Here is a 27996-nt window from a genome sequence, read left to right on the forward strand (position 1 = left end):
TTTGGGTCTCAGATGCTCAAGCCAGGCCTAGTGTGCCTAACTCTCTTCCTGCTGCCTGTGGGTCCACATGTGGTACTCTCAGCTACCTCTCTATCATTATGTCTGCCTGCATGCCACCATGCTTCCTGTCATGACAATAATGGACCAAACCTCTAAAGTGTAAGCCAGCTCCAATGAAACGTTTTCCTTTATAAGAGCTGCCATAGTGTCCCCTCACAGCAATAGAAACCCAGACTAAGACAGCATCTTATGCTGTACAATTAGCAACTGTATGTCATGCCACTTACTGGGGAGGGCTGCCTTGAATCTGGTTTCCCACTGGGATCAGGGCCTGATGGGGGGAGAAAAACAATGTAAGACTCTGAACTAGGCAAGGAGATGCTTCTCTCTTGTTCCCCTCAGGGGAACCCTGAGAGACCAGGCAGGACTCTTGATGTCTCCATCCTGTCTAGGCCTCCATCCTGAGGCCTGGACTAGCCCTCAACCAACCAGAGCTACTCACCAGAAGTCACAGAGCCAGAGAAAATGTAGCTGAAAACGTACAAGAGCCATAAGAGGAAAGAGTGGTGCGTGGGGTCATACAAGGTTTGCCAGAAGGTGATTGGTGAAGAATAGGATCTGGGAGAAGGGGTTTGCTCCCCACACAGCCATGCTTTCTTGCCATGGGATGACTGGCTACCACTCATTATTTTGGAAATGGTGGTTACAAGATTATTGTCTACAAGGGATGATGATCCAAGAAAAAAAAAGTGATTTAAATATATATCTGGTGGTGTTTATCTTCAACGAACAAGACATACAGAAAGCACAGGACATGGTGCCTACTTAAGAGACAGCCCTGGAGCCAGTGTAGCTTCTAGTTTTAGTTTGCCATACCCTGAGGTACTTCTGTCTTCACTCCTCTTAGAGGCCAATGTCGTGAAGTCCGTAGATTCCCTCTGGCTTCCTGTGAAGCAAAGAGGTTGCTGGTACGTGCATCTCACATGGCAGGGGTGGGGTGGTGGGGTGGAGCAGTGGAAGGGGTGGAGGGGTGTCTCCTCAGGAGCCCAGGGCCGCACAGCTGCCATACCTTGCTGCACCTGAAGAGCAGTGATAGGAGCTGTGCAGGTGGACAGGCCAGGAGGGTGCACAGCAGAGCCAGACTGAAGGATTCCAGAGTGATAGCTGTGGGACCCACACCTAGGGGGCGCTGCAATGGTTCCAATACATGGCAGTTATGTCCTCTGAGCCCAACGCACAGAGTTCCAAATGTGTTCAATATGAGTATGACTCCTGCTTAGCTAAAGTCCTTTCTCTCAGAAGCTTTGCCTCCGTTACAGGGGTTGAGCAAGACAAAATGTGCTTTTCCTCCTAGACACATCTTGTGAGCCAAACAAATGCTTGCCAAACACCCATAAGATCTGTGCTCAGCTGACGAAGCCCTGACAATCCCAAAGGGAGGAGCCAAGAGGTTCAGAATGCCCCCAGCAGAGGAGGAAATGCCATCCCGGATCAGACCACTGGAGGCCCCGAGGGAAGCCAAGCTCCCCAGAGATCACAGCAGGTTCCCACTTGTCACTTGATGACATTTCTTCCCCATTGTTTGTTTACTGTTACAAGTTCTACCAACATATTATTATAGTTTTAAATTCTGTGTATTTAAGTGTGATCATATCTGCTGCCACATAAGGAATTTGCCACACCCTGTTTTCCTAGGACAGATGACAAAGCTCAAGTTTGAGACAGCTACTGTCACTGAATGGTCCAGCTGTCTGGAGGATCATGTCAACCTGGGGGCTGGCCCCATGAATGATTATGAATTTATCACAGGAAACAACATTGGGTTGGAGAGATGGCTTAATGATTAAGAACGTGCATTACTCTTGCAGAGGATCCTCGTTCATTTCCTAACACCTCAGGCAGCTCACACATAACCTGTCAATCCAGCCACAAGTGGTCTGACCCCTCCTCTAAACTCTAAGGTACCTGTATTTGTAAGTTCACACTCTTACCCTCCTTGTAACACATGCATACATAATAAAAATAATAAAAAATAGATCTTTAGAAAAAGATCAGCTTATTTCCTCTTATCCTCAATGTCATGTGTGGAACCCAGCAGTCTGTTAGGACTCAAAGACCCCCCCAGCTCCATATTACCTGCTAGAGCATATGAATCAGGATCCAACTACTCATTGGATCCAAGCATGGCCAGGTCACAGACCCAGGAAGATGTCAGTGAAATCCAGATGTTAGCATCTGTCATAATTTGAATGAAAATGGCCTCCTAGGCCCATAAAAAAAAAGTCACTATCAGGAGGTGTGACCTTGTTGGAGTAGGTGTGGTGGTGTTGGAGGAAGTGTGTCACACTAGGGGCGGGCTTTGGGGTCTCAGATGCTCAAGCCAGGCCTAGTGTGTCTCACCCTCTTCCTGCTGCCTTTGGATCCACATGTAGAACTCTCAGCTACCTCTCCACTCAGCACTGCTAGATCCCCCTAGCTTAAGCCCTTCTCCAGGAGCTCTGTTTTGCTTGTTAAAAGAACTAACTGTATGCCGAGATTAGGAAGCTATTGCTGGAAATTTGCTGTCTCCCACCTGTTCATGGCCTCCCAAAGTGACAAGGGCAGTGAGGCATGAGTAGACAGACAGCAGGCAGAAGGACACAGCAAGTCGCTGTGTGTGTAGGTAGTTGCTGGATGGGGGCTGACTGTACAGTGAGAACCAGATGTGGAAATCCTCCAGGTACTCTGTGAACTTCGAGTAGAAAAGCTGAAACAGAAACCACAGGTGTTTCCTCAGACACAAACATGTGTGAGCTGAGTCCTGACTTTTGGAATGAGTCTATTGTTTCTTGGCTTTTAGCTTTCAGCTGAAAGCTGGATACTTCGTGGAGATGGGGTTGGTGCAGGTAGATGCCTCTCATGGTAACTTGTTCTGCCTCCTTCCTCCCCTCTCACCGCTTCAGCAGTACCTCACTGGGTCACACATTTACCACCTGGACTCTGACCCAGTTCAACCTCTGCTGATGCTTCTGAAGCTTTAGTACCACCTAGCTCTCTGCGTCACTCGTGCTAGCTCTCAGAGACCTCCTGTCTTAATCTCCCACCATTTCTTTCCTTTCTGTTCCCAAAGGACTTTCTAGATATCCCCATTATAAGCACTGTCCCCAGAAACACAGTCTTTCAGCAGGGCACCAGCTCTGGGTGCATTGAGACCTGGGACTGACCTGCCTTCTACTCAGTAGTCTTACAAGGTCTGGTGCCCAGCAGGTCATAATATTTTGTGGAATTTCACTGGATTTAAAAAATTTCCATGAAACTTAAATTTGGTGTTAAGCACTCTAGATAAAAAACTATTTATGGACAGATGTAGTATTATAAATATAATCAGTTTAGTCAACACACACCAACAAAACAGTTTAATTGACTGAGGATATATCTGTTGCATATAAATTCCCAGGTGACCATTGATTCCAGCCAGGTGACCCAGCCATATGTGCTCACAGATGATGTAATCAGTCAAGTCAGGCTTCTCACCTAAAGTTCTCAAGCACAATAGCTAGAGAGACAACCATGGATATTGTTATCTAAGGGATGCTACAGTTAAGCCAGGCCTCTAGTTTTTTTTTTTGTTTTTTTTTTTTTTTTTTTTTGGAGCTGGGGAACCCGAACCTCATGGCCTTCATAGGCAAGCGCTACCACTGAGCTAAATCCCCAACCCCAGGCCTCTAGTTTATAGTACTAATTTTTTCTATGTTCCATGGCTGTTTTGAAATTATTGTTTAAAATTCATGTTGATTCACGTTTAGCCATGCTTTGTGCTAAATTGGCAATACCAGATACTCCACACTTCAGTGACAATGGAAAAAAAAAGAGCCAGTGCTCAGGAAATGGCAGGTAGACAAGATGGCTCGGAAGGTAAAAGTGCTTGCTGCCAAGCTTGATGACTTGAGTCCAGTCCCCAGGATCCCCGGGGTGAGAGGAGAGAACCAATTCATGTAACTTGTTCTCTAACACGCACACACGCACACACAAATGAAAAAAAATATTATGGAAATTAAAAAAAAAGAATTTCTTCAGACTAATCTCAAAGAAGTACATGTCTCTTTTGACATTGTGCTGCAATGGTAATAAATAAAGGAAAATTGTGGCTACATAACAGGTAGCCTCAGCAAATAGCTGTGTACAGTGGGCTTTTAAGTTATCTAAAACAAAATTCAGGATGGGATTTATTCTAGAACATTGAACATAAAGTGGGAATGTTTGCAAATGGGCCAATGCCCACCAACAGGGAGGAAATGGGAATAAAAAGTTCATACTTGGTCTGTGAGATCATAGACAATTTTTTGCCACCCTATTAGGACTTACTTTGTCATCTGACATTGCAGTCATGGCATGTCTGTATTCTGTGACAGTGGAATTGTTTATAGCACATGGGTTAACAACAGGTCTTTAATTTGGGGCCTCTCAGATGCTGCAGATCACCAACAACCAGAAGTTCTAGAAATTTGTTGTTGGTGTAGATCAAAGAACTACATTATGGTAATACATATGGAAATAGCTACAACGCAGCTATTTCCTTCAAACTGAAATGTCCCCTCCTGGAGGAGAAGGGTAGTGCTAAGACACAGATCCTGAAGCAGACTCACAAATATCCTCCCTAAGGTTAGGAAACAGTAAACAATTGCTATGTAGAGACTGGGGACTGTCTGCAAGTAGGGCAGAGCTTCAGTGATGCTGTGTTAATGGGGTCGCCACCCATGTTGGGGTGGACATTTTTGTGATGTAGCTTCCGTGGAATCAACCACACCCTTGTAAGTAATCCACACCTCAATTGGCTCACCAAGATAGGCTTGGATGGAACAATTTCTTTGAAGTGTTGTCAGTCCTATCTAGGTGAACAGACTTTTGTTCACATTGTCTTCAGAAGTTACATGACCTGAGTATCTTGAGAGTGAACGACTTCACATTGGGAAAGTTCAAATCACAACTTTAGAAAGAGAAACAGAAGTAGGCACCAAAAAATTCTGGCCATTCTGGAATGTCATGGGTCATCTGCAGGGAGCCTACCTTCCAGAAACTGAGACCATGGCTCAGGCAGAAGAACTCGCCTAATACCTGGCCACCCCTTTTGTTCACAGCCAGCCAGCACTGAGCAGAGAAGAACCAGGCTTGTCCTGAGCATAGCTCCTTCACCATCACGTGGCTGATGAACCAGCTTGGGGAAGGTCCACTACTGTCATGCCAGAGACGGATCTTCTGGAGTGGACCCAGTTGGTGAGGCGTGCTAGTGACAGACAGAAATGTCTTATCAGCCATGTGTATTCGACACCAATAAAAACCTCAACAGCTCTGATGTGCTCCTTAGGGGCAGTGGGTTCCAATTAGCATTGTGACCGGTAGGGGCACACAGGTCTACAGGATCGACTCCAGTGCCCTCTTTATTATCAGTTTGCTTACCATGTTTTCAGTTATCAAGCACAAATGAAAAATACTAACGGAAAATTCTAGAAATAAACAATTCCTTGCACTGTATTGTTAGAGTGACTCTAGCAATAATCTTGTGCTGCGCCTCATTAATAACTCATATTTTATCTCAGGTTTGGATGTCAAAGGACAATCAAGTAGGTTCAGCGATCTACTGTGTGGTCTGGGACACATCTCTTGGAAAGGGAATGGCTATAACTTCAAGTCTCAGCTCTCCATCTGTCTGTATGTGATGGGAATTAGTCTGAGGTTAACTGTTACTGTCTTTATAAAAACATGCTCCAGAATAATAAACATTATAAATGAATTATAGTGAATGTAAATTTTTCATGAGGAAAGATGACTTCAGCATTTCCATGCTTTCTAAGAATGTCTACCTTGAAAAGAATGTCTACCTTGATAAATCATATCTCTCCCGATGACGCTCATCTTTGTGACACCATGCACCATTGCTCTTCCTAATTTTGGGTGGCAGCACTAATCAATTTAATCAGGTTTTGTGACAGTAAAAAAAACCACTTATTCTAGTAAACAAGCTTAGTAAGCCTCTACCTTTTTTTCCTGTCTTTATTCTCACCCACATGCTAATCTACACTAAAGAGTAGTAATAGCTCATACATTAGGCATACTTGTAATTCCAGCCCCCAGATGGCAGAGGCAGGAGGATAGTTGCAAGTTCAAGGCCAGCCTGGTCTATATAGTGAATAGACCTACCACAGCTGCATAGTGAGGTCCTGCCTTCAAAAGACAAAGCAAAACCAGAACCTTCTTAGAACTGTACGTGTGTGAGCCAGCGATCATACCCTGTCTATGCTCCACCAGCAAGCTCTACCTTAGGATGATGCTCAGAAAGCCAATGCTCTCGACTCAGGGTCTTTGTGATACCCCATTCTGACTAGCCTCTTTCCCCAGACATGTGGTTGCAGTGGTCATCGATACCTCAGGATAAAGGTGTGCCTGGAGTTCCTTCCAAATAAGGGCTTCTCTGGACAGCAAAGTTCTTTGGTTTCTGAGTGTCCATTTTCACCACATAGAACAATGAAAACCTTAAGACAGAAGTAGATATGAGAGATGAGGATGTATCACAGAGGCTCACTTCAGCTCAGTACTGGTGGGTCCTGGTACTGAGGCCTGCTGTGGGGCCTGCATGGCTTACAGAGCCTTTACAGACCAGGGCTGGCATCCTTCATGGCAGAGTTTTCTCGACTAGCCAGTTCTCCACAGGATTTTTCTGGAAGAGTGGGATCCCCTGTGGGATCCCCTCAGCAGGGCAGGAGAACTCCATGGAGGGCATCATCTCATACCCAGGACATGTTGGTAGGGCACTGGGGGAGGCCTGCAGGACACCTGAGTTGGGGCAGGGCTGGTGGGTGGGGTACTGATGTCCACCAGGAGCACTCTAGGATAGCACTGGGCTGTGCTTATTACTCTCCCTGGTATCTGTCACACAGGAACCTTCAGCTTTGATGTGGTATCATTTTAACCTTTCCATAAGAAAGCATTAATCTCTTGTCTTTGAAATCCTGTCCTAGTCCAAAGTAATCTTCTCTGAGTAGTTACTGAATTCTTTGTAAAATTATCTGTCTGTAGTTAGATTCCTGGGATTATTTTTTTATGCCTATATTTTATGTCAATTAAATATTTTATATTGCTTTCTTTTGCAAGGTCTGTGATTTCTCTGACACATTTTGCTGAATATCCTCTCTGGTCTATAAGACCCAGACACATATTTGGGTCATTTCTAAGGTATCTTGCTGTCACATAAGTCTACTGGCCAACCCCATAAGACACTACACTGTGATGGCTCGTGCCTGGATGTCTGGGGAGTCAACCCTGTTCTCTTTCAGATTGTTAAGCCTAATATTCTCCTGGGTACTAGTATTCCCTTCCACATGAACTTAACAATCAATAATTCCTGTTCTGCAAGACTTTTTTCTGAAAATACAGTTAATTTAATTGGCTTTAATCTCTTTATGTCTTAGGTTTGTTGTTGGTGGTGGTGGTGATGGTGGTGGTGGTAGTGGTGGTGGTGGTGGTGGTGGTGGTGGTGTGTGTGTGTGTGTGTGTGTGTGTGTGTGTGTGTGTGTGTGTGTGTTACAGTGAAACAGATGGTGTGGTGGCCGGGTGTGGTGACATACTTTTAACCCCAGCACTTGGGAAGAAGAGGCAGGAGAATGTCTTGAGTTGAGGCCAGCCTGAGCAATTCTAGGGCTAGTGCAGTTATATAGTGAGATCCTGTATCAACAAGCAGACAAACAGTTAAGCAAAACAAAACCAAAAACCCTGTTCCCCCTGCCTATCCCCAAAATGACTCGGGTGTGTTTTGAGGTCTTAGAGACCAGAGAGGCTATTCAGGAAAAAAATGTCTGGAAGCAATCACAATCCTTTCAAAAGAAAGCAAAACAAACTCCAATAAGACAAGTCATATGCATATAGGAATAAACCGATTCACATTATCATCATTACCATCACTCCTAAAGATTTATTACAAGGGGAAAGAAGCTGTGTTAGCCATGGCATAAAGATATCTATTTATTTAGGTCTTTTATAAATATTGAGCAAATTCTTTCCCTGTTTCTCCTATATATGTTAGATGAATTCACCTTTAGGTTCTCAATGTTTTGTCACTAGGAGTGGGATGTTGCTTCCACTTCTGTGGAATGAAAGTCACTGACTCCTGTGTGGATGAGTGGTATGTTCACCTCACACCAATGATGAATCTAACAAGTTTGTCTAACTCATTGGGCCTAATTATTTCACATTGTTTTTGTACAAGCATACATTGTTTTGTACAAGGCACACAGATCTATCTTCCGGCTTCTAGATAAGGCCATACTCCCCTGCCTCTGGTCCTATGGTTTCCATTAAGCAGACATGGTTTTTGGAGAAAAATGGAGTGTGTATCAAGCACACATGCAGACTTCCTGGTATATTTGAAGGAGCACATTGATAGCATATGGTCCTGAATCAGTTTGTTTCTGTGCTTGCAGACCTCTCTTCCTTAGCCCACTTTGGCCTGGGTGGGCTGCTAGGGTGGCCTTTCTTTGTCCTCCTCCTCTCCTCATCATTCATTTGCTTCTCTAGGGAACTCTGCCTTTAGCCTCAAACTCCCAACCTAGCCTGTTCCCTCTTAGCCCAAAAGCTAGGCTAGGAACCTCTTACTCCTTTCTTGCTAGATCCTTCTCTGTGTGGGCCAGGCATTCAGTGTTAACTCAGAGGAGTACAGCACAGTTCAGAAGAGTCCCATTCAGAAGAAACCTCTGAAGCTGCTTTTTACCTGAAGGCAGAAAGGGAAATGAGAATCCTGGGGGCAGGAAGAGAGCCCTGCCTTTTGTCTTACAAATATGCAGGAGGACAGGGGACCATCTTATTGTCTTGTCATACTATCAGGCCCTCCACACCTGAGAGCTCACTAAAGGCTTTGCTAGGAGCTCACATTACCTTTGAGGTAAATCTGGCTGGTGACCGGAAGCCAGTGTCAATGACGACTGCATACAGTTGGTGGCCAAGCAGTGTTTCTTCTTCCAGAAAAATACAACCAGGATTCTTTTTCTCATGACAATCTACACAGCTGCTTTTACTCATCAAAAATCCATAAAGAACCAAGAAAAACACACTGAAAATACTGGGAAGCAAGTTGTGTGGGTGACTGTAAACAAAGGAAGAGAAATTAAGGAAATTTCTCATGGGAACTGGCATTCAGGAAGACAGATTAGCACTTTAATAATTCACAAGCTCTCATTGGTCATCATGGACATATTTTTCCAAACACCTCATCCTGTTTGAGTGGAAGGAGACTGAAAGCAGAGTTGCCCATGGCAAATGCCAGCCAGGCACCCTGCAAACTACACTGAAGCCACAAGGAGTCTGTGATGATCCAACTGGGGTGGTAGAAAGCTGGACCCTGCCAGGCCCAATGAACTTAGACAGAAATTGAAAAAGCATGCCGGGGCTAGGGTATATGGCTCAGTGATAGAGTGAGTACTTGCCTAGCATATGCGAGGCTCTGGGTTTAATCCTTAGTATGAATGAAACAATGGAAGAAGAGAAGGAAAGAAAGAAGAATATCCCTGTATGGGGCATGCTTTGTAATACTGATGTGCCTTTCAGTTCTCCTTCTGCTGCCTCCTAGCAGAGCAAGACAGAAGGTCAAGATGTTCCAGTGTACCTCTGTTACACAGTCATGTTCCTGTGAGGGAGGCTGCTTGCTCTCCACCTGCAACTTACACTCACCTGGTCCCTGCTACCGATGCACCAAGTCTGCCTGGGAGAGCTCATACCCAGCCGCCTCCTCTCTGTAGACCCACAGAGAGTCACCCATGTAAAGTCCCTCTAGCCAGAACCTTAGCATACCTGGGACTTGGGCTTTATCTGTACTTGACAAATTTCGAGGGACTGTGCTGTGTGGGAATGCTACCTTTCTAGTCTCCTGCCTCATTACTCTTACTCCACTGAAGAACTAGAATATGCACTTGATCCCCAGAGTTCTTCTTTCTTCTTCTAGAGCAGAACCAGAGTCAGATCACACTTGCTCAAGCACCATCTTAACTCACAGCCCACTGTGGCTCACCCTTTTTCTCATATCCTGAACCTCCCAATATCACCAGTGCTTTGGGGTGACTTTTGGCTACATTTTCATTCAGCAGCATCATACCATGCTCCTCCCTGTCTATGCACAACAGCACTGGTGTTGCAGAACAGGACTGGCCTACTGCAATTTCTAAGCCCTGAGAATAGCTTGGCTGGAAATCTTCCCTGGCATAGCATCCTTTGTTAGTAACTAATGACTGACTTGTTACCTGTGGTGGTTTGAAGGACAATGGATCCCATAGGTTCATAAAAAGTGGCACTATTAGGAGGTGTGGCCTTGTTGGCGTGTGTCACTTGGGGTGGACTTTGAGACTTCAAATGCTCTAGGCTCAATGCTGCTCTTTCTCTCTCTCTGCTACCTGCAGATTCAGCTGTAGAACTCTCAGCTACCATGTCCACCATGCTTTTCGCCATGACAATAATGGACCAAACCTCTGAACTGTAAGCCAGCCTCAATTAAATACTTTCTTTATAATTGTTGCATGGTCATGGTGTTCCTTTACAGAAATAAAAAGCCCACCTAAGATACTGCATATCAGGCCCACCAACTAATCTACTAAGTACCATGCATAAGTGAAGGACAGTTTCATATTCTACCAATATAAGTGCAAGAAATATTCCAAGTGGCTTTCCCTCAATACACTCATTTTCCATACTCTAAATATAGTTGTTTGTTATGAGACAGGAGTTACAAATACACGATAACTTTTAAACTTATCATTTAAAATAGGGTAGAGGCTGTTATTGAAAAATGAGGCTAAGAGAGTATGAGTAAACTGAGGGTCATTCTTTATTGCTGTAGATATTAATTAAATTGGTAATAATTGACCCACTCTAGACTTAAATATAGCCAAGCTGACAAGTAAAAAAGATATCGGCTTCCTGGTATTCGTAAGGCTCCCACCTGTGGCTGTAAAGTATAACAGTAATAGACCATGGAAGACTAGCATTATAAACGGTAATAGAACACGAGAAGACTAGCATTCCTAATATCTGTGCTCCAGAAAACAAACATGTGACATAAGTGTTAAGTAGAGACTCAACAGAGCGTGGGCATCTCTTACGTGGTCACCAGCCCACATGGAATGACGTTTTCCTTCAGAGAATGGAACTCACCTCTGAAACTCAGAAACGCTGCTCACTTGAAAAGTGGCATTCAGCTTTCTTCTTAGGACGGAGAAAGGTGCAAGGCGATGGTAGCTAGAAGGGGAAAGCACATGAGAAGTAATGTAGGCTGGGTCCAGATGTTTGGGATGGGACAGTGAGAAGTTGGAAAAAAAAAGACACGCCAGTTTTTCTGATCTTCTGATGCACTCCAGTTTGCCATGTCTTCATTTGTAACTATCTAACTTACACAGAGCCTCAAGCCTTGGTACTGGGAGTCAGAAGACTGTCCTCAAATGTCAGACAGCGCGGTACACTGCCCCCTACAGGCAGACTCACCGCAGCACATTCTCACCTGAGAGTCAGGTTAGAGCCTCATGTGGGCTGACTTTTGCTTAAGCACCTGTCCTGGTCTCACAGCTACCCCATCATTGCTAAGCCTGTCATGACAACAACTGCAAATACTATTTTTTTTAAAACATAAAGTTGCCTCCCCTTTATTACCATGAAGATAGTTTCTGCATATTCTTCCTTTGTGACTCTGGCTCTAAGAGGGAAAAAAGTACTATATAGGAGAGAACAAAGGATTGTTTTCATGTATGATTTAACAGCTGAGAATGTCTAAACACGGCAATATTATCAGTGACTTCCCATAGCACCACATTACTGTAAAGGGCTACTAAAAGCCATAGTAATAACAATAATGTGGCATTTTCACACACACACACACACACACACACACACACACACCCACACACACACACACACGCAAACATGGAAACCAGTGGGTTGAAATAGAGAATTTAGACATAAGTCCATAGAACTACAGCCACCTGATTTTTGACAAAGATACCAAAAATGCACATTGAAGAAGACAGCATCTTCAATAAATAGTGCTGGAAAAGCTCAGTACCTACAGGTAGAAAGATGAAACTAGGTAATTATCTCTCTCCCTCAATAAAAGTCAACTCCAAGTGGATTAAAGATTTAAACCTGGAGATTCTAAAACCAGTAGAGGAAAAGGTAGAGGATATTTGGTAAGAAACAGGCTTATGTAAGACTTTCTAAAAGGGACTCCAGTTTCTCAGAAAATAAGACAAAGGGAATCTAATGACATTGAAAAGCTGTTCAGCAAACGAAACTATTGACTGATTGATGAGGCAGTCTGCACAACGGAGAAAATCTTTGCCAACTGCCATCTGGCAGAAGATTAATATTTAGATATTATTTTTATGGGACTCTTGATCATGAGAGCAAGGGAGTATCTGACTCTTATGCCTGCTTTTGGGACACCTCTCTCCTGTTGGGCTGCTGTTTCCAACTTCAGTATGACCATTTTTGCTTCAACTTATGTTTTATTTTGTCATGTTCGATGGTATCTTTTAGAACCCTGTCTTTTTCTAATAAAAGACAGAAAGGAAGTGGATCTGGAGGGAGGAGAGGAAATGGGAGGAATGGAGAGGGGAATAAACTATAATCAGGATGGATTATATAAGAAAAGAATCTATTTTCAATAAAAGAAAAAATAAAAAAGATCAAGTAGAAAAATGAAGTATCTAGATAATACAACAAACTAAAACATTTTCTAAACATAAAATTAAAAAAAAAAACGCAATTAAAAATGGGCTATTATCCTGACAGAGAATGAAGAGGAAATGAAAGTGAACGTTTGCAACAGTGTTTAGCATCCTTAGCCATCAGGGAATGGCAAATTCAAACTACTTCGAGATTCTAATCTATCCCACCAGACAGAATGACTGCCATCAAGAAATCAAATCACGGGGTTGGGGATTTAGCTCAGCGGTAGAGCGCTTGCCTAGCAAACGCAAGGCCCTGGGTTTGGTCCCCAGCTCCGAAAAAAAGAAAAAGAAAAAAAAAAAAGAAATCAAATCACAATCAATGATGGGGAGGCTGTAGGAAAGAGAGAGCCCTCATTCACCACTGGTAGCAAAAGCAGTTGGTACAGTAACTGTCAGTGTAGAGATTTCTCAAATGGCCAAGGGGGATTGCAACCCCACAGGAAGAACATCATCTGGCTGGAACTCCAAGGGATTCCAGGGACTAGACCACAAACCAAGGAGTGTACATGGAGTGTCCATGGCTCCAGATACATATGTAGCAGAGGATGGACTTGTCTGACATCAGTGGGAGGGTAGGCCCTAAGTACTGTAGAGGTTTGATGCCCCAGCATAGGGGGATTCTGGAGGGATGGTATGGGAGAGGGTGGGTGGGTGGGGGTACACCCTCATAGAGGCAAAGGGGAGGGAAGAAAGAGGGCTTGTGGGATGGGGGCTTGTAGAGGGATAACCGGGAAGTGGGATATCATTTGAGATGTAAAGGAATGGAATGATTAATTTTAAAAACATAGAGAGGAATCCTACACCAAATTAGTTCTATAAGTAAAACACTATACCTATAAAAATAAAAGGCTAAAAGTAGAACTACCATATGACCCAGCCACACTACTCTGGGCAGAGAATTAAAGAATTCTAGAGTCTCTGACAGAGATATCTGCATATCCGTGTTCATTGTAGCTCTACCCACAATAGCCAGGGAATGGGATGTCTACGGGTTGATGGGTGGATAATAAAGATGTGGTACATGTACACAATGGAATTCTACTCAACACACACACACACACACACACACACACACACACAATTAAATTCGCAGGAAATGGGTGGACGCCGAAAATAATATTTGCGTGAGTTTAACCAGTCCCAGAAAAACAAATGTCTTGTTCTCTTTCACATATGGATTTTAGTTTTAAATTTTTAGATTTCCATGTTCAGTTGGAGCAAGGAGTTGCCAGAAGAGGCTGGGAAGCAAGAGAAGAACTGAGAGAGGCAGCAGCAGGAAAGGTCTTGGGAGGGAAAGTAAACACATAAGAAAGTGGGGAGGGTCAGAGGAGAGAAAAGGTTCAAATGCAGAGGGGGGAGGTGTAGGGAAAGGTAAAGGGTTGGGTCAACCAAAACTAAGAACTTACAAGAAGAAATGGAATTTTGCTATTTATAAACTACAGATACTGTAACAATAAACAGTTTGAAGTGAGGAACCCTGAATAAGCGTGCATGGGTATGTAATGCTGCTTCTAGAAGTGCCAAGTGTGACTGGCACACCTCCTCATGACTTATTGGCTATGGAGTCTCCAGAAGCTCCCCAAACAATACAGACTCCTGCCATTGCTCTTCGTTATGCACCAGAACTAGATGGTAAAATCCTATTGCTGAAGACACTCTATGGTTAGATTATAGGACACACACACACAAAAAAAAATGATCTGGAAGCTTGCTCCCTGCTGGCTAGCAATCATAGTGCTGGAAGGCGTTATTCAGAGGGTAGGGGAAGAAATACCATTAGCAATGCTCTCCAGCCGTGGGTCCTGCACCATCTACTACTGACTTGCTAGGTAATGCATGCCCACTGGTGAGGTAATGGCAGGACTGCCTCAGAGGTAAGCAGTAGCTTTCTGATTGGATTTGAGGCTTCCTTCATTATAGGGAACATATGTCTGGTATTGTAAGGCTGATAAAACACCTTTGTCTGTGTGTATTACAGGCCCTAGAGAGGAAGGTACTATTGGTCTTTTGCTAAATAGAGTAGCCAAATATGCATTTTTATAGACATAGATTAGTGTCGCTTTCAACCTTGGTCAGAGAAGTGTGTACTTTTAGTGAATTAATGCAGAAGCTCAGAACTCATCAAAATGCTGAGAAAGTGACTATTGCGTGCTCGACTCTAAACAGGACAATTATAGAACTTCCTTCAGGTTCAAAGAGGGGTCATAAAGACGGAGAGGAGTCAGATGATGCCTGGGAACCCTCTGAAATGCCAGCTTCTGGATATGGCCTGGCCTTTGGAATCACGGACTCACAGCAGCTGTGGCTACTGGCATAAAACTCTCAGGAAACAGCATCTTCCAGACACAACAGGACGGATGCTCATAGGAACCCACAGAGATGGTGGAAACACGCACAGGATCTACACAGGTTCAGGCCAGATGTGGTCCCAGTGCTGAGAAGGGAGTGGATGGACACTGTCTTCCATCCCTAACCAAGATGCTATGGTCAACTGACAACCACTTACCAAAGAAAAATCAGTTTTCTCCAATGGAGTTTTACTAGGCATATAAACCACACTTCGGGGTTAAGCCCATCAACAGATGGTCAAAATAAAATGAACTCAATGGTAATTTTGAATATTTTGTTCATTTTGGGCATTTTTAAATCTTACATATCTTGTGTGTGTATATTACGTTTTCCAGTTTTGTGCAGTATTGGTGCGTGAGTGAGAGTGTGTGTGTGTGTGTGTGTGTGTGTGTGTGTGTTGTGCTTCTTACTGTCTATTTTATTTATCTACTTTATTCTCGTTTGTTTGCTTTTTTATTGGAATGTTTGCCTTCAAAAGAGGAAAAGTTTGGAGTTGGATTAATGTGGAGGTGGGGAGGTTGTGGGAGGAGATGGGGGAGGGGAAATCCTGGTCATAATATATTCTATAAATTTTTGATTAAACACACACACACACACACACACACACACACACACACACACACGATTTGAAGGCAGGAGGGGAACCAGGAGTGAGAGGTGAACAAGAGAGGGTAATGTGGGATTAATATGATCAAATGCTTTTTAAATGAATAAAAACTGTTCAACACAGAAAAAGTAACAATGGATGTAAATGTCACCAGCTTAGTAGAACTTGAACAGGTTTCACCCCTAACAGGCAAACACAACACAAAACTCCTCGTAGCTTCTCTGTTCTTAGCATGGATAAGCCCTTCTATACCAGTAATTACTGAATTTCTATGCCATTGAGAAGGTAAGCAGAAATGATTGTACTAAAGCAAACCATCATAAGATTGTTAAGTCTATGCCTGGGTGATAAATAACATTTACTATAGCCATATGACCCAGATATCCCAAATCGACCAGGAAGGCTGCCTGCCTATATCCATGAAGAGACTTCTCTTTCCAGGTGCAGCTAACTGTCAAATCATGCCCTTGGGTAGAGAATTCCTTTGCACACAAGGATATGGGATGGCAGGGCTTGTAACAGTAGAGAACCCACCTGCCTGGCTACAAAATGCAGTCACAGGACACCAAGGCATCTACACAAAGACGTCTATCTGGTAAGCACATGTGCCCCTCACTTGCCGACTCATTTCACAGTGGGCACTGACTACCTGCACCGTGCCAGGCATTACAGGCGGCTCGGGCCAGAGGCCCAGCAGATACCGGCACCTTTCCTTGGCAGGCACAAGACTGACTCGCAGCCGGGCGTAGCAGGCCCATTCCACTGGGCGAGCATCTATCAAGATGGCTCAACTTTCACAAGAGGACATCGCTTATGGAAGACCCTAGTGAATGGAACAAATGCAGAAGAAAGGGGAGCCGGTGGTTAAAATTCCCAGGCTTCCCCTGCAGTAGTGTACCCATACCTGCAGTTGACTTTTTCAGGAGAAGTTCCTGGCTGTGGACAGGGACCTTCGGATCGCCACTCTGTCTTGTCCCAAAACACACATTGGATCCACTGGAAATGCACCGTATAGTTTACAGCCCCAGCAAGATATTTATTTGGAGGTTTCCTGTCATAATCAGCATCTAATAGGGATAAGTATCCCACATTGGCTCCTAGAAAAAAAAACTATCAATAATCATATGAACTTTGCAAGGGGCATACTCCATCTTCAATGCAAGTGGAAGGGCAGCTGGGGACAGAGACAGAGAGAGAAGGACTGAAAGGTTCATCATACTCTGGCCATTTCCTGCTTTGGGGAATTTCCATTGAACTCAACATGCCCAGACTTTTATTTGTGAGAGACAAAGTGCCTAGGAGAAAAATAGTGTTTCCAGTGCCACCATGTTCTAAGTCCTTCATGACATCCCAAACAAAGGGGTCATTCCACTCCGGCGTGGATGGAGACAGTTCAGCTCCTCTGTCGCTCCCATTCAAGCCTCTTCTGCTTCTTCTCAGACCATTAGTCACTTTGTCAAACACTATGCTTCTGGAGACAATACACGGATTGGGTTTAGCCAATCATCTCTTGGTAAGTTTGATGTTTAAAAGTAAAAGCACTTAATTTCCACTTATACGAAGTTTTCTCCTGAGAGTTTTAAATACACGGTTTGGGAACACTTAGATATTACTTGTTTGTAAAACTATGGAATTAATAGGGACATGGCAAGTGGATAAGAGTGCTTGCTGTACAAACATCAGGACATGAGTTCAAATCCCCAGAACTTGCATAAAATGTTTGATGTGGTCATACATTTGCTTGTAATCTAGTGTTCTGGGGAGTGGAGACAAGATGATCAATGACCGTTGCTGGCCACTGGTCTAGTCTCAGGTTCACAGAGAAACCTTGTCTCAAGGGAATAGGATGGAGAGGGATAGAGCAGGACACTAGACATCGTTCTCTTTCTTTGCACACACAGAGATTTGCACACCTGCCCACATGTGTGCATAAACCACATAAAACATAAACTACACCACACAGTCTCGTGATAAATAAATAAATGAAGTAAATATACAGAAGAATAATATTTGGACTATTCTTCATACAATATGCAATAACGAATAAGCCAGAGATCTAAAATGCTAAAGTAGTGACATTGTGCCAGTGCTAAATTATATATGTAAATGATTTCTCTTAAAAGTCAGATATAAGGAATTGATTTCTAACAATGGCCTCACATCTAAGAGACCACCATTCCTCATCAAAGAAACTTCTCTTTGCAACAGATGGAGACAATCACAGGAATCCACAACTGGTCAAAATGCATTGAAGAAGTGATGGTGGAGTGTCCAGGCCCAATCAATGCATTTACGACACAGTTCCTGCACCTCGGGCTCAAGGAACACTGCAGAAGAACGGCTGGGAAGACTGTCAGAGCCGGACGGGCAGAAAATCTACTGTGCTATTGTGTCTCTTAGCAGTGGCAGGGAAGCAGAGCCCATACTACTTCAGCAACACAGCTGCCTACACCAGACCTGAAGAAGTGCAACCCCAAGAGAGCTGATACGCTGAAATGGGAAGATCTCACAGGACCTCATGCTTAGAGACAGAACCACGGGCAACTCATAAATAACGAGAGTGAGAGGATTGGTCTCTCACTCTCCTCCCCAGGGAGGAGCCACCTAATTAGTAATCCAGGACCAAGCAGTGGTCTGCCTTGAAACACACACACACACACACACACACACACACACACCATTAAGTGGACTGAGCATGTTGTATTCATATATTTTGGTATTTGTGTGTGCAACACGGTAAATAAGGCCATAATTTGAAGAGGGAGTAAAAGGAAGCATAGGATAGATCGAATAAAAGAAAAATAAGGGGGGAGGTTGTTATATAATTTTAATTAAAATAAGGCTAATAAAGTTTACCATTAAAATGTTTTAATTTTATTGATGTTACCATTTAAAATGTTTTAAGCTTGTATGGCGGTGCAGACTTGGATGTTGGTGCAGTAAAGAAAGAAAAACACATGCACATACAGGCCACAGCGTGTCCTCAGCACATAACGAGGATGGAGAGTTCAAAGGCTTAGCATCCACTGACCTCTCCATGGGGCGGCAGGTACATACATTTGTACGGTCTGCTCATCCCAGAAGTAGACTTGCTTCATGAGAAAATCAGAAGGTGTGGCTTTCTCAGAGAACCTAGAGGCAAACATAATGTTGTGAGGTGCAGCTTTTCTTCTCGGTGTATACTTATGTTCTTTGTAACAAACATTCTTTGTCCTAGAAAGGGAGAGCTGGAGATAATCAGGGCTAAAAAGAACCAACATGGGTTATTCCCTGATATACAGCCTCTTAATATCCCCCAATACATACATGTAATACTTTATCCCTTATATCTGTAAAGAACAAACCAACAAAACAACCCAACCAAACAACATCTACTTCAAGAAAAAACAAGAACAATAACCAGCTTTCTTTATGGGGTGACAGCAAACATCTGGCTGCATGCCACAGAGCAGGACAAATGTATATTTACCTGCACCAATGCTTCGCCCTACTATCAGCAAGTGTGGAATTGGCAGGCAGAGAAGAGAGGCTCAAAATAGTCAGATAAGGAAATTACTTTTTGTGTGCGACTTTGAAAAATTAGGTGAAAAAAAAAATCCAGATTCTTCAGGTAAACAGAAACCTTTAGATATCCAATGGCTCGGCTCCCTTGGCAGATAGAGTCAAGCCAGTGAATGGAGACTCAGCTATGTGTGGGGCCTATCTGAGCAGCAGACATAACTCATGCCCTTGCTCCTGAGGCCCTTGCAGCCAGTCGAGGGACGCACCTCGTCAAGCAGGTGCAGTGGAACAGCTAACATGTGCCCAAACACATGGGTTTCTGAGGACAGAAAGACCCAGGTCTGCTGCTCCCGGAAGACACTGCCCCTCCCCACCTGTCAGTCAGTCACTAAGGTGACTTCTAGCACTGTTTTCAGCTGCAGAGTCCAAAGGTTCTCCAATAGCCTTTCCACATAGTCTAGCCACTAAATGAGACCAATCTAATCTCACATAACTCAATGTCACTGAGAAAGAGGATTAATTTATTAAGTCTCTTTGGGAGTATAAATTTGAACACATTGACTCCTGGAGAAAAAGAAGAAAAGAAACAAGTGATGGAGAGAACAGTAGAATAATTGTGGTCCAGGTCTGTGTTATCAGACTTCTTCAAAATGGAGTCATCCATAGTAAAACTGAAACTCAGGTGTTTCACAATCTAGCCAACAGGTAGGAACCTAGCTTTTAAAAAAGTATAATAATTTTAAGTGTATACATGCATGTGCATATATATACACATACGTACAGCACACACTTACACACATCTATGCATATATATAATTTCTTTAGACAATGACCCTCATTATTCCTTTAAAAACACATACAATCTTGACATTCTTGATCATAAAACCCCTTCAGGACACCCCATCATGTTGTAATGTCACTTCCACTGTAGCTGCCACCTTCACACACCTTACTAACAGTATGATGGGAAAGGCTCTTGTAACTGGCTTAGAGAATTCAATGTGTATCTGTAAAGATTCCTGGGAGTTTTCTGAAAGTCCAGTGAACTGATGGACATTCACCTCATCCCGAAGCAACACAAACATGGCTGGATTTCTCTTGTGCTGTCAATGGAAAGAAAGCAAGTCAGGCCAAGTTTGTTTTGGGAGGAGTAAGTGCATTATGAAGCTGCTAGCCCAGCCTGAATGAAGTAGAGGCAGCGGGACAGCCATCTTTACCAGGTGGTCTTCTTCCCCAAATTCTATAGTCACAGGTGTCTCCAGTCGTCCTCTGAGGATAGGTCTTCTGCTCTTGCAGCTGTAGAGCCTAGGGTTCATGACACCACCCAACTTGGGGAACAATAAACAAACAAGCAAACAAACGAATGAATGAATAAAGCCAACAGTTGACCCAAAAGTAAGAGGCAGGCATGGTGGCACATATCTTTAGTCCTGACACTCCCTTGGAGGCAGAGGCAGATGGATCTCAGTGAGTTGGAGGCCATCCTGGTCTATACAGTGAGTTCTAGAATAGCTGGGCTTTGTAGAGACCCTGTCTCCCAAACCGAGAGAGAGAGAGAGAGAGAGAGAGAGAGAGAGAGAGAGAGAGAGAGAGAGAGAGAGAGAGAGAGAGACAGAAAGTAATAGGAGCTATACTGTCTTTCCAGTTCTGTGCAAACAAAACGAGTTTAACAAGATAGGTTGATGGATTTTGTGAGGGTGAGGTGGGAGTGAGATTTAATGCTTTTTGTATGTTTCTTCTTCTTTTTGCTAAAATGATAACTTTTTAGTATCTGGGAAGGGTATGCTGGTGCAAGCCTGTAGTCCCAGGAGGCAGAGACAGGTGAGTCTCTGTGACTCCAATGGCTACATAGTAAGACCCTGTCTTATTTTTAATAAAAGGAGAAAGAAAAGGAGGAGGAGAAGGAGGATGGGGGAAAGAAGACCCATTGAGCTAAGTAAGAGAAGGCAGAGGACATAGAGAGTGTTGTACCTGTTACCTCTATGTTTTTCCTGATCGATGCGATCCACAGACCCAAAAGCACTTGTGGATTCTGAAATTATCCACATCTAATGATGATGTCCCATTAAAGTTTAAAGAGCTGAAAAGTTCTTCCTGACTTCTGCAACCCTAACCAGAGTTGGCGCACATATACTCTGTTAGTATGTTTGTGTGAATACACTTGTCACTGTCTTCAGACACACCAGAAGAGGGCATCAGATCTCACTACTGATGGTTGTGGGCCACCATGTGGTTGCTGGGAATTGAACTCAGGACTTCTGGAAGAGCAGTCAGTGCTCTTAACCTCTGAGCCATCTCTCCAGCCCCCGACTCTTGTTAGTATGGAGGAAGAGAACGCTCCAGTGGCTCATCAGAAGCCCCTTGTCACATTTTGTTCTGATTTAACTCTAGGTTGATTTTAAGAACAATAGAACCTGCCTGAGGGGTAACTCCTCCATTACACATCCCAGCCCTGCATTTCCTGACACAGATTAGAAAACCCCGAGGTGAATACTGATTGAGCCACTTATCAGAGACCAAGGAGACCTAGTTCTGCTAAGATTTTTTTTTTTTCTGGAGAAATCTGTAAAGACAAAGACCCAAATAAAAACAGAAATTCTGACACTTGGACAATCAGGCCATCATCACCTGGAGCCTGACTTCACAGACTTGAAGTATCTTATGGAAACAACTAGAGCTTAACTCCCAATGGTCCATGGAGTCAAATGAATGAGTTCAAACAGCTAGTGTCAAAAAGGATGACTTGTCCTGAAAGCTATACTAATTAACAAGATTGTGAGAAGCCTGCCTACCTGTTTAGAAATGAACTCCATACAAACTGCTCGTGAGGTAAGACCAAGCAATTCCCCCTTGGACTTGCCCACAGTGCCTTTTGTGGTATAGTTTAGCAAGTCTTCTCTTTGTCTGTCTGGTCTTGTTTCTAGAAAATACATTTCCCACCAGTTTGTCACCTCAGCCACATCAAAAGTGATCTTTGGCTACTCTCAAATGACATGTCTTTTTCAAGTCACTGGGAATTTGAAAACACCATTAGAAGTGTGCCATGCTCTATTCCACTGACTACAGTTTTGCCTGCCTGGGACAACTAGAGGCCTGAGGCCATCAGGGACTTCCAGCTGTGCTTGCATCCTTGGGAGCCAGCTGCTACCCGGGACAGCTAGCTCTACCTGCAATCTCAGAGGCCTGTTGCCATCGAGAACTACCAGGGATGCAAATACCAGGGACGAATAGATGATGGCTAGAGGCTAGACAAGAACCCAGCTCTCCTACTACAGCAACCCTGGGTTGCTAGCACACCTGAAGCAGAAGGAAATGACCTTAAATCTAATGATAGACTATGAAGATGATGGCGACTCTTAAAAAGGAAATGAATAACCCCTTAAAGAAATGCATAAAAATACATTCAAACAAGTAAAAGAAATGAATAAAATTGTAAAGAACTATGAACAGAAATAGAAGCAATAAAGAAAACACAAAACGAGGCAATGGAAAACCTAGGAAAGAGGACAGAAACTACACATGCAAGCATCACCAACAGAATATAAGAGATGGAAGACAGACTCTCAGGCTTACAAGATACAATAGAAGAAAAAAAAATTGATACACCAGTCAAAGAAAATGCTAAATCTAAAAAGTTTCTAGCAAAAAACATTTAGAAAATTTGGAACACTATGAAAAGACCAAACCTAAAAATAATAGGAATAGAAGAAAGAGAATATTTCCAGCTCAAAGGCCCAGAAAGTATCTTCAACAAAATTATAGAAGAAAATTTCCTTAACCTAAATAAATAAATGCCTGTAAATATATAAGAAGTTTACAAAACACCAAGTAGATTGGACCAGAAAAGGAAATCCTCCCACCACATAATAATCAAAACATTAAATGTACAGAATAAAAATAGACTATTAAAAGCTGCCACTGAAAAGGGCCAAGTAATGTATAAAGGCAGACCTATCAGAATTACACCTGACTTCTCAACACAGAAACTATAAGTCAGAAGGGCCTGAGCAAATATTTTGCAGACCCCAAGAGACCAGAGATGTCAGTTTAGAGTAATACACCCAGCAAAACTTTCAATCACTATAGATAGAGAAAATAAGATATTCCAACACAAAACCAAATCAAAAAAAATTATCTAGCCCTACAGAGGATATGAGAAGGAAAGCTCCAACATAAGGAGGGTAACTACAACCAAGAAAACACAAGAAATGAGAAATTTCACACCAGCAAATTAAAAAGAAGAAACACACACACACACACACACACACACACACACACACACACACACACACACACCCCACACACACTAGCATCAAAATAACAGAAATTAATTATTGGTCAATAACATGTCTCAACATCGGTGGACTCAATTTCCCAATAAAAAGACACAGGCTAACAGAGTAGATATATAAAAAGGATCCATCATTTTGCTGCATATAAGAAACACACCTCAGCAACAAAAATAAACATCACCTCAGAGGAAAGGGATGGAAAAAAAAGGTTTTCCAGTAAATGGGCCCAAGAAACAAGCTGGAATAGCCATTCCAATACTTAAAAACAATAGGCTTTCAACCAAAAGTCAGCAAAAGAAATTGAGAAGGACGCTTTATACTCATCAAAGGAAAAATCCACCAAGATACTATCTCAATTCTGAACATCTATGCCCCAAATATAAGGGCAGCCACATTAATGAAAGAAACATGACTAAAGCTTAAGTCGCACATTAAACACAATACATCAATGGACAGGTCATCAAAACAAAAACTAAACAGAGAAATAATGAAACTAACAGAGGTTATAAATCAAATGGATCTAACAGATGTCTACAGAACCTTTCATGTAAACAAAAAAGATTATACCTTCTTCTTAGCACCTCATGGAACTTTCTCCAAAACTGACCATATACTTTATCAACAGATAAAGGATATTAAAATAACCTCTTGCATCTTATCAGATCACCATGGATTAAAGCTGGACTCCAACAACAACATAAACAACAGAAAGCCTACAGACACATAGAAACTGAACAACTCTCGCCACAGTGAGAACTGGGTCAAGAAGAAGTAAAGAAATTAAAGTCTTTCTAGAATTCAATGAAAATGAAGGCACAATATACCTAAAATTATGTGACGTAATGAGAGCAGTACTAAGAGGAAAGTTCATAGCACTAAGTGCCTTCATAAAGAAATTGGAGAGATTCATACTAGCAACTTAACAGCATACCTGAAAGCTCTAGAATAAAAAGAATCAAACACACCCAAGAGGAGTAGACATTAGGAAATAACGAAACTCAGGGCTGACATAAATAAAGTAGAACATAAAGAATCAACTAAACCAAGAGTTGGTTCTTTGAGAAAAACAACAAGGCAGACAAACCTTTAGCCAAACTAACTAAAAGCTGGGAGACGATATCCAAGTGAATAAAATCAGAAGTGAAAAAGAGGACGTAACAACAGAAACTGAGGAAATTCAAAAGATCCATTAGATCTTACTTCAAAATCCCATATTCCACAAAATTTAAAAAAAAATAAATGAAATGGAGAATTCTCTGGATAGACTCTACTTATCAAAGTTAAATCAAGATCAGTTAAACAATTGAAATATATCTATAACCCCTAAGGGAATAGAAACTAATTAAAAGTGCCCCTCTCCCGGGGCTGGGGATTTAGCTCAGTGGTAGAGCGCTTACCTAGGAAGCGCAAGGCCCTGGGTTCAGTCCCCAGCTCCGGAAAAAAGAACCAAAAAAAAAAAAAAAAAGTGCCCCTCTCCCAAAAGGTTTTAGTGTGAAATTCTACCAGACTTTCAAGAAAGAGATAAATACCAATACTCTTCACACTATTCCACAATAGAAACAGAAGATGGAAAGATCTCCCATGCTCATGGATTGGTAGGATTAACACAGTAAAAATAGCCATCTTACCAAAGCAATCTACAGATTCAGTGCACTTCCTTCCCATCAAACCCTCAACACAATTCTTTATAGACCTTGAAAGAAAAATTCTCAACTTCATATGGAAAAACAAAAAACCCAGGATATCTAAAACAATCTTGTACAATAAAAAGAATTTCTGGAGGTATCAACATCCCTGTATATGGAACAATTATAATAAAGACTGAATGGTATTTATATAGAAACAAAAGGGCTGACCAATGGAATAGAATCAAAGACCCAGAAATAAACCCACTCACATAAGGATACCTGATTTTTGACAAAGAAGGCAAAACCATACAATGGAGAAAAAAGAAAGCATCTTCAACAAATGGTCCTGATCTAATTTGATGTCTTTGTGTAGAATAACACAAATAGGTCCATATTTATCACCCTGCACAAAATTCATAATCAAGTGGATCAAAGATATCAACATTAAATAGAAACCCTAAACCTCATAGAAGGGAAAGTGGGAAATATCCTTGAGCACATTGGTATAGGAGACAACTTAAACAGAACACCAGTAGCTCAGTCAGTAAGCTCAACAATTAATAAATGGGACATCATGAAACTGAAAAGCTTCTGTAAGGCAAAGGATACCATCAGTAAGACAAAACAGCAGCCTACAGAATAGGAAAAGTTCTTCACCAACCCTACATCTGACAAGGGGTTAATATCCAAAATATATAAAGAACTCAAGTTAGACACCAACAAACCAAATAACTCAATTAAAAAATGGAGTAAAGAGCTAAACCAAGAATCCTCAAGAGAGGAATGTCTAATGTCCAAAACAAAACAAAACAAAAACAACAACAACAACAAAAAAAAACAAAAACAAAAAAAACAATGTTAAAGAAATGTTCAATGTCCTTAGTCATCAGGGAAGTGCAAATCAAAACAACTCTGAATCTTACACTCATCAGAATATCTGAGATTAAAAACTGAAGTGGTAGCCCATGCTGGTGAGGCTGTGGAGTTCTCCTCTATGGCTGGTGTGAATGCAAGCTTTACAACCACTCTGGAAATCAATTTGGTGGTTTCTCAGAAAATTGAGAATAGTTCTATCTCAAAACCCAGCTATACTACCCCTGGGCATATATCTAAAAGATGATCCACATTACCTAAAGAACCCTTTCTCAACTATGTTCATAACAGCTTTGTTCATAATAGTTAGAAACTGGAAACAATGTCCCTCAACTAAGGGATGGATTTAAAAATGTGGTTCATTTGTACAACGGAATACTACTCAGCTGTTAAAACAAGGATATTATGAAATTTGCAGGCAAATGAATAGAACCAGAAAATAATCATTCTGAGTGAGGTAACCCAGACCCAAAAGTACATGCATGGTGTATGTATTCACTTATAAGTAGATATTAGCCATAAATTGCAGTATACCCATGCTAAAATCCAGACTCAAAAAAGCTAAATAATGAGGGCCCAGGATAAGATGCTTGAATCTCACTGACAAGGGGAAATAAAAGTCATTAGAGGTAGATGGAGGAAGGGAACTGGTTGGGAGAGGGGAAGGGGAAAGGAACAGAGTGGGTGTGGGAACAGAATGGGGGGGAGAACCCAGGCAAGAGGGCCTGGAGAGTGAAAGGAAATCAGCAGGGATGGTGTGGGGTTGTGTCTCTGAGAAATGCTGGAGACCTAGGATCAGGGATGCTCCAGGGAGTCTATGAGGGTGACACTAACTGAAACTCCTAGCAGGGAGGGTTCTGGAGCCTGATGTGGCCACCTCCTAGAGTCAAGCAGGACTCCCAGTAGAGGAATAAGGACACCAACCCACACACAAAGCCTTTGACCCAAAATTTGTCCTATATGTAAGAAATTCAGAGACAAAGAAGGAGCCGGCCCAATGACTGGCCCAACTTGAGGCCAATTCAATGGGCAGAACCCAATGCCTAACACTAGTAATGATGCTCTGTTATGCTTGCTGTCAGGAGGCTAGCATAACTGTCCTCTTAGAGGCTCTGTCCAGCAGCTGACTGAAACAGATGCAGAGACCCACAGCCAAACATTGGAAGGAGCTCAGGAAGTCTTGTGGGAGAGTTGGAGGAAGGCCTGAGGGACCCAGAAGGGATAGAGACTCCACAAGAACAACAACAGAGTCAAGTAACTTACGCTCTTGGGGGCTCCCAGAAACTAAACCACTAATAAAAGAGCATACATGGGCTAGACCTAGACCCCTTGCACATACGTAGGAGAAGTGCAGCTTGGTCTTCATGCAGGTCCTCCAAATACTGGAGTCAGGGCTGTCCCTGACTCTTTTGCCTACCTGTAGATCCTTTTCCCCTAGCCGGGCTATCTTGTCTGGCCTCAGTGGGAGAAGATGTGAATAGTCTTGCATTATCTCGATGTGCCAGAGTATGTTGGTACCCAGGAGAAGACACCCTCTTCTCAGAGGAGAAGGGGAAGGGTATGAGGGAGGGGCTATGAGGTAGTGACTGGGAGGAGACACCAGGGGGAAAGGGGCTGTGATTGGGATGTAAAGTAAATAAGTTAATGGGGAAAAAAAAGACATCTGCAATTGTCCAGTACCTGCCCAGGAGCCTGTTCCCCTGAATATGGACTCTTCATGAAGAACGTGAGCTGGCTGATGTAGCATGGGCTTTGTGTTTCCTCTTGAGTAGGACTGTGCAAGGCCACGTCACTGGGCAAATGTACCCGGATGAAGCCTAGGTTCTGGATAGAGCTCTGAGGGCTACGATGGACAAGAGTCTGGAACTCCATCTGCCCGGTGCTTATGTGAATCTGAGACTTGGGGCTCAAGGAGAGACAGGCCTGCAAACAGAAGTCATGGTGAGCGGGATGCCTGCAAAGTGAACGAGCAAATGGATCCAGAACATAAAAGGAAATAATGCTAAAAG

General features: G+C 42.8%; 1 protein-coding gene across 1 annotated transcript in view; it reads right to left on the reverse strand.

The window, feature by feature from the left end:
• The window catches only part of Pkd1l1 (polycystin 1 like 1, transient receptor potential channel interacting), a 176340-nt gene that overhangs the window by 89582 nt on the left and 58762 nt on the right, over positions 1-27996 (reverse strand). The window contains exons 26-38 of the mRNA XM_032915919.1: positions 27668-27910; positions 20412-20522; positions 20143-20297; positions 18725-18825; positions 16598-16790; positions 11170-11253; positions 8905-9112; positions 6403-6509; positions 5047-5263; positions 2573-2746; positions 1070-1189; positions 877-946; positions 288-331 (exon numbers count right to left, since the gene is read on the reverse strand). Coding sequence (XP_032771810.1) covers positions 288-331; positions 877-946; positions 1070-1189; positions 2573-2746; positions 5047-5263; positions 6403-6509; positions 8905-9112; positions 11170-11253; positions 16598-16790; positions 18725-18825; positions 20143-20297; positions 20412-20522; positions 27668-27910 — 1827 coding nt within the window. The remainder of the gene's footprint in view (positions 1-287; positions 332-876; positions 947-1069; positions 1190-2572; positions 2747-5046; positions 5264-6402; positions 6510-8904; positions 9113-11169; positions 11254-16597; positions 16791-18724; positions 18826-20142; positions 20298-20411; positions 20523-27667; positions 27911-27996) is intronic.

This window comes from Rattus rattus, chromosome 11 (genome assembly GCF_011064425.1).
Source record: "Rattus rattus isolate New Zealand chromosome 11, Rrattus_CSIRO_v1, whole genome shotgun sequence".
NCBI lineage: Eukaryota > Metazoa > Chordata > Mammalia > Rodentia > Muridae > Rattus > Rattus rattus.